Raw genomic sequence first — 7,269 nt, 5'->3', positions numbered from 1 at the left:
GAGCTGGGGGGCGCGGAGAGCCTCGCCCTGCGGGCACCCCGGCCCGCGGAGCACCCACCGCGCCCCGCCGCGCATCCCTGCGAGCCGGGGGCGCCTGCTGGGGCACAGCCCGGAATTGACGGGCGTGCTAATGCAGCCGAGCTCGCCGGGCCGGGGCGGCTGCGGAGCGGGGAGGCTGCAGGGGGGTAAGAGGAGGCCGCAGCAGCTTCGGGGGCTCCTGGCTGAGCAGCGCCAGGGCAGGGGAGCGCTCCGCGCCGGCGAGGGCACGCAGGAACACGCTCACGGGAGGGAAGGTCTGCTCCCGAGAGCTCCGACGGAGCAGACTGCGAAGCATTTCCCACAGCCTACGGAGCTGGGGGTGTGGAAAAGATCAATGGCGAGGGCTGCAGTTAAAGGAGCCTGTGCGCTGGTAATCCTCGGTTTAGAACAGGAGAGAGGGCGGGAGGAAAGAGCGGTGCTAAATCTGCGTGTCCTTAAGACGTTTTAACCTGTGGGGACTGCGTGCTGATTCACACATAGAACCTGCAATCAACCATAGACTAGCAGATTCATATAGAACGATTTGGGTCGAAGGGCACCTCAAAGACCACCTAGTTCCAGCCTCCCTGCCAAGGGCAGGGCTTTCAGCCACTAGATCATGTTGCTCAGGGCCCCATTCAACCCCGTCTTGAACGCTTCCATGATGTTGGATGAATGCTGGAATCAATGGTTGTGGTGCCCAGTCCCGCAGTAGATTTGTCCAGAGTGTTGTTGGTGAACAATCTCTCTTGCTCTATGCGCAGGGCGAACTACAGATCCCGGTGTGTGAGAAGGGTGTTCTCAGTGCCCCTGCCCTTAAACCTGGCACGGGGATTTGGCATCACCCGCATGCTGTTCCGGCGGCGTACAGCTGACTGCGTGGGCACTGCCGCTCTTGGATGCAAACCCACCGAATTTCAGTCAGAAACTTGCAGCGTTATGCTGCTCCGTAAAACCACAGGGGGGGAAAAAAATAATTAAAAAAATAATAATCGCGGGTTCGCTGGCTCCGCGTTTTCCCACGTCTGGCAGAAGAGGCTCAGCGCTGCCACCTCGCGTCCCGCGCCGCGTCCCCGGCCTCACCGAGCCCGCCGGAAACAGAATGAAGTTTCGAGGCTTTTTAAGTTGTAAAACGCGGAGAAGCCTTGCCAATACTCTTAAAACTTCATTTTTAGACGGAAGCTGAATGGTCGCTCTTTATGTCTAGGCTTAAAAATTTGGGGAGCTGGAAGGTACTTTCAGTCCGCCACTGGAGGGTTAGGGGTGGAAGCAATTAACTTGGAGGAAAGAGCTAAGAAATGGTAGTAAAATGCTTTTTATAGAGTTTCACATTGTGTTCTTACACTTGCTTTATTAAGCAGCCCTAAATTTCACTTTTGGGGAGTTTTTGTTAAGGAAATAATACTCTTCTGTCCATCCCACATACACACTTTTTGAACCAGGATTAAGTTGATATGGCTGCTTTGGTCAGGAAGACATTTAACTCCTCACCTGGAGATGAATTTTATTCATGGTGGTCAAGACCTTGCAGAACTTAACAAAACCAAGTGAAAAGCTCCTTAACCTTTTTCTTTCTATGTTTGCCTATCAGTTTGGGGTTTGTTTGCTTTGCATTAATTCTGCACTGGAAACATGAGAATATTTTACTTGCCTTGTAGTTTAAACAAATTGATATTTATATGTAAAATATGACAGTTGGGGGTTGAAACCCTGCTGGATACCGTGCTGACAGGTGGAGCAGCCAGAAGCTACTGACTGCTCCCAGTCACAGTTTTTCACACTGCTGCACACGAATACCAAGGGTGTAAGCAAAAGCCAGTGCTCATTCCTAACACCAAACCCACTGTGAGCCTCCATTTCTGTAGATGTTGGTGGTATAGGGTAGGACAACTTGATCTTAGCTTTGGGGTTGCAGGGGGAAAACACAGCATGATTTACTACTTATGAAAAGTAAAGGTGAGAAACTCCACTGATGTCACTGGGTGTCGTCAACCTAGAGGAAAGCAGTATTTTATCCAGTCTTGACCAGAGGCTGTACGAGGAACCAATGTATTATTTTTGCAAGCAAAGCTATAATTTAATTTGTACCTTTGTAAACACTCTCAGTAATGTAGGTGGCCTGTTCAGGGAGGCACTGAGCATTCAGGATTTTTTCTCAGCACTTCACAGCAGGGTTCTTTGGGTCCAGTGTGATATCTTAATATTCAAAGCCAGCTCCCAATCCAGCTAGAAATTCTACTAAAGGACTCTACCATAATTTTTCTTGCAAACGTGCAATTTATTTTTAGACCTCTTAGATATTTTAGCTGTATCCAGCCATTATTTTGCTTCTGATCTAAAAGGTGTTTTTAACTGGTGTTGTGTAGAACAAAAAAATTTCACAGCTGTTTTGCCTAATAGCTTTTCTGGTCCTTGGCCTGATGACTGATGTGAGGAATCTTTGGGAAGTAACACTGACATTGTTTTTATGGTCTTATTGCCCCCTTTACCTGAATATTGGAGGGGGAGTTGGTGCCACGAGGCCTTCAGGGATGCTGCACAGCGCCTGACCTCGCTGCCCTGCTTTTTCTCATTACTGATCACGGCAGGGCAGAGGGAGGGGCACATGAGACCAAACAGCAATCCCCGAAAAGCACCTTACACCCTAGGAAGAACCCCGGAGAGGAGGGGGCCCTGCTCGGCGGGGCGGACTGGCAGAGGCACGGTAGCACCTCCGCCCCAGGGCCGGTCCCTGTCTGCCGGCTGCGCACCGCTTCTTCCTCCCGCGGCCCCTCCCGCTCTCTGGGGACCCCGCGGGGCCGGGCCGGGACCCCCAGCCGCAGCCTCTCCCCTGGATCGGGATCGAGGACCGCGGCATGCGGGAGCGGCAGGTAGCGAAACGTAGGAGAAGGCTCGGAGGGTGAAAAAGCGATAAGGGCAGCACCTTTTCCTCGCTCGGCGCCGGGGTTTGGGATGGGTGGCAGCGTTCCTGAGCGCCGTGAGCGCTGCGGAGCCCGGCGCTCCGCGGGAGGTGTCCGCCGCCTGTCCCGGCCCGCCCCCTGCGCCGCTCCGCTCCAGCTCCCGGGCGGAGGGGGCGTGACGGCAGCGCCTCGCGGGCTCTTCTCCAGCGCTGGCGACCCCTCCGTGACACTCCGCGTGTGGGCGTGGGGACGGGCACGGGGCTCCCTCCGGCATCCCCCGGGCAGCGCTGCCCGCTGGGCGTGGGGCGGCTCCGGGGCTGCAGGAACACCCTCCCGGCCCTTTGTGCGGGCAGGTGTCTCCACTCGCCGTCCCGCAGCCGCGGCGCGCGGGGGCGGGCCGCCTCGATTCCCCTCTCTCCCTTTCTTTCTTTTTTTTTTTTTTAATTATTTGTACTATGATGATTTTTGCTGATTTCCCGATATTTTTTTTATTTCCCCCCCCCCCCCCCCCGGCAGGGAGGAGGGGAGGGAGGAGCGCGGGCGGGGGGCGGGGGCCAGGGGGTCGCGGGCACGTGCGCGGCGAGGCGCGGGGCGGCGCGCGGAGCTGCCCTCCTGCCCCTTTTAAAAAGTTCGCCCCGCCGCCGGGAATGAGGTCAGCGCGGGCGCTTCCCATTGCACGCGGCCATTATTACCGCTCCGCGCCGGCCGCCAATCCCGGGGAGGCGGGCGGGGCTTGGCACGCGGAGGGCGTTGGATACAGCGCGCGATTGGCCGCGGGGCGGGCTGCGAAAGGATAAAGCGGCGCGGGGCGGGCGCGGGGTCCGCTCTCAGCTGCGGCCGGCGGAGCGCGGCGTGCGGGGGGCGCGGGGCAGCGCCCGGCGGGCGGGCGAGCGCGGGGGGCGGCGGCGGCTCCGCGGGGCTCCGCGCGCGCGGAGCGGCAGCAGCAGCAGCACCGCCGTCGGCAGAGGAGGAGGAGGAGGAGGAGGACGGGGCTGGGCGCCCGGCTCGCCGCTCTTCCTGCCGGGGACGTACACACTCGTTCATGCACGAGGGCTTTTTTTATTTTTCTTTTTTTACGGCGAATTTTTCAATTGTTGTTATTTTTGCCTTCTTATTTTTTTCTTTTTTTTTTTTCCTTATCCCGAGGGGTTTCCTTGTCGCTCGGTACCTCGCAACTGCCAAATCCAACCTGCACAAACTCCTGGCCGCCGACCCCGCCGCCACCACGGGTCCTGGAGCCGGGATTTTCGGGGCTTCGGGGGCGCGCCACCTCCCCCCTCCCCCGCGGCGGTGCACGCTGGCCGTGCCCAGCGCTGAGAGACTTTCGGCGGCAGGAGTGCCGCTCTCCTGAAACGCCGCGGGCAGGCGGAACGCACTTGTGAACTGGACCAGCTGCTTCGGGGAGGGGGGAAACCCGATGTGGTGAGGAAAAAAAGCAGACCGACACCCCCCTCCAAAAAAAAAAAAAAAAAGCCAAACCAAAAAAGCCCAAAACACCCCGAGAAAAAAACAAACTTGGACGGGCGGCTCGCGGCGCTGCTTTTGCAGAAACTCTTGTCTGACCGCGGGCGGCCCCGCCGCTCCTGCTCCTGCTGCCGCCGCCGCTGCCTCGAGGGGGAGAGGACCGCGCCGCCGGGGACGAGGCGCCGGTGTGGAAGTACAAGTGGTGCGGGGAGCGGGGGCGCGGCCGCGGGGGGCTGCGCCGTCCCGGTGCCGCTGTGAGAAGTTGCGCGCCCTGCCCCGCGCCGGAGCGGCGCTGAGCCCCGGCGAGCCCCCCGCCGCCGCCGCCGCGATGGTGCAGCAGACCAACACGGCGGAGAACACGGAGGCGCTGCTGGCCGCCGAGACCTCCGACTCCGGGGCCGGCATCGAGCTGGGCATCGCCTCCTCCCCCACGCCGGGTTCCACCGCCTCCACGGGGGGCAAGGCGGATGACCCGAGCTGGTGCAAGACGCCCAGCGGCCACATAAAGCGGCCCATGAATGCCTTCATGGTATGGTCACAGATCGAGCGGCGAAAGATCATGGAGCAGTCCCCCGACATGCACAACGCCGAGATCTCCAAGCGCCTGGGCAAGCGCTGGAAGCTGCTCAAGGACAGCGACAAGATCCCCTTCATCCGGGAGGCGGAGCGGCTGCGCCTCAAGCACATGGCGGACTACCCTGACTACAAGTACCGGCCCAGGAAGAAGGTGAAGTCGGGCAACAGCTCCGCCAAGCCCGGCGACAAGGCGGACAAGGGCGGCGGGGGCGGCGCCGGCGGGGGCAGCGCGGGCGGTGGCTCCGGCGGCCCCGCGGCCTCCGCCAAGCCCGCCCCGAAGAAGGGCGGCGGCGGCGGCTCCAAGCCCTCCCCCGCGGGCGGCGGCGGCGCGGGCGCGGGCGGCAAGCCCCACGGCAAGGCGGCGGGGGGCAAGGCCGCCCCGTTCCCCGGGGAGCCGTCGGCCGCGCTGCTGCCGCCCGAGCACCAGGCGCTCTACAAGCCCCGGGGGGCGGCGGGCGCGCCCTCGGGACCCGGCAAGCCGCTGGCCGAGAAGAAGCTGAAGCGGGTCTACATCTTCGGGAGCGGGCAGGCGGCGGCCGCCTCCGCCTCCCCCGGCGGCGCCGTGCCCGGCAGCCCCACGCTGAGCAGCTCGGCGGACGCCGGCGACCCCTTGAGCCTCTACGAGGAGGGGGGCGGCGGCGCGGGCCGGCCCGACGGGGACTGCGGCGGCGTCGCCTGCCCCTCGCCCTCCGGCTCCGGCTCGCCCTCGGATCACCGCAGCTACACCAGCTTGCGCGCCTCCTCCCCGGCCCCCTCGACGGCGCATTCCTCCTCCGCGTCCTCCCACTCCTCCTCCTCTTCCTCCTCCGGCTCCTCTTCGTCGGACGACGAGTTTGAGGACGACCTCTTGGACCTGAACCCCAGCCCCGGCTTTGAGAGCATGTCCCTGGGCAGCTTCAGCTCTTCGGTGCTCGACCGGGACCTGGATTTTAACTTCGAGCCCGGCTCGGGCTCGCACTTTGAGTTCCCGGACTATTGCACGCCGGAGGTAAGTGAGATGATCTCGGGGGACTGGCTGGAGTCCAGCATTTCCAACCTGGTCTTCACTTACTGAGGCGAGAGCCGGGCCCTGCTGGAGGAGGCACCGGCGCGAGTGGCTGCCGGCAGGACTCGCCCACCCCGCCGGGCGCTTTTGTGTCTTCTTCTGTTTTGTTTGGTGTTTGTGTTTTGTTTTTGTTTTTTTTTTTTAGGGGGGGAGGAAGTGTTTTGTTTGTTTCTGGGAAGGGGCTGTTGAAAGACTTCTTCTTGAGCTCGGGGAAGGAGCGGGATCGCCCTCTCCTTGCGGAAAGGCCAGCAGTCCCCTTCCTCCGGCTGCAGACGGACCCGCACACACCCCCTCCGAGAGAGGAGCCTGACGGTGCTTTTTGAGAGACTGGCGGGAGCGAGACGCTCTCCTTTTCCCTTTTTTTATTTCCTGAAAAGAAAGACACAGAAAGGGGGAGGGAGGGAGAAACCACACACACCTCTGGGTTCTTTGTTATTGCCCATTTTATACTAATAAAGAGGAGGGGGAGCGATGCGTTGTGCTCAGCGCACACTGGATGTCTTGAGCGTTCGCCCTTTCCTATGAAAGAGCGATCAGAACTGCTTGGGAAAAAAAGAAAAAAGAGAAAATCCACCCAAGTCCTTTGGAAGGTTCACATTTGTGGGGAGAAATGCTGTCCCGGTTTCTTCTGCGGTGAGAGGAGGCAACAATGCTGGGAGGAGGAGGAGGTGGATGGAGCTGGACTGAGATCCTAGTTAAGCGGAGAAGAGCCAGACTTACACTTGAGAGCTGTCTTGGAAATAATGGTGGGGGGAAATAATAATAAACTGAAATGGATTTGCACGTACAGATAAGGTGGCGGCAGCGCTTTTCTAAGTCACCTCATGTAATATGTAGAGAGAAAAATAAGGCTGAAACTTCAAGAACACTGAAAACTTCTTGTGAAACAGAGACCGAATGGGAACAGTTTCTGTCATGATGTGGTACAGGGGGAACGGAGGGCGATGGCTTTTGCAAAAAAAAAAAGAAAAAAAAAAACAAACCCGAAAATACAAAAAAAAAAAGTAGTTTTTTTTCTTCTTACTCAGAATCGTGATGGTGTTGGATTATTTCACTGGTGGGGTTTAATATAGCATGTTATACTGTCTATCTTTTCAAGATTTCTGTAAGACTGTTGAACAGTTTAAAAAAAACAAAACTAGTGTTAGGATAATATAAAAGCAGATAGATGGCGCTATGTTTGATTCCTACAAAAATATCACCAGCTTTTTTTCATTCTTAACTCTTTAAAGGATTCAAACGCAACTCAAATCTGTGCTGGACTTT

The 7,269-nt window shown here is 58.7% G+C and overlaps 1 protein-coding gene across 2 annotated transcripts; it reads left to right on the top strand.

Annotated features, from left to right (window-relative positions):
• The first annotated feature begins 3,800 nt into the window (after positions 1-3,800).
• On the top strand, positions 3,801-6,549 carry SOX4 (SRY-box transcription factor 4). 2 transcript variants are annotated; one of them, XM_058833185.1, is made up of 2 exons: positions 3,803-5,946; positions 6,149-6,549. In XM_058833185.1, exons 1-2 carry the CDS (start codon positions 4,711-4,713, stop codon positions 6,311-6,313), a joined length of 1,401 nt encoding a protein of 466 aa, XP_058689168.1. In that variant the 5' UTR covers positions 3,803-4,710; the 3' UTR covers positions 6,314-6,549. The 2 variants fall into 2 exon arrangements, with proteins under 2 accessions (XP_058689169.1, XP_058689168.1); XM_058833186.1 differs by having other exon boundaries at positions 3,801-6,549.
• Positions 6,550-7,269: the final 720 nt, after the last annotated feature.

The sequence above is a fragment of the Poecile atricapillus genome, chromosome 2 (assembly GCF_030490865.1).
Source record: "Poecile atricapillus isolate bPoeAtr1 chromosome 2, bPoeAtr1.hap1, whole genome shotgun sequence".
Lineage (NCBI taxonomy): Eukaryota > Metazoa > Chordata > Aves > Passeriformes > Paridae > Poecile > Poecile atricapillus.
Note: the sequence above shows the minus strand (reverse complement) of the source record. Positions and strands in the feature narration are given on the sequence as shown.

What these genes read in the sequence shown, in the direction of transcription:
- SOX4 (XM_058833185.1), top strand. Translation starts at nt 4,711, where the DNA reads ATGGTGCAGCAGACCAACACGGCGGAGAACACGGAGGCGCTGCTGGCC. An exon ending in CGGACTATTGCACGCCGGAG is followed by an intron (nt 5,947 to 6,148) that starts GTAAGTGAGATG and finishes TTTTTTTTTTAG; the next exon opens with GGGGGGAGGAAGTGTTTTGT.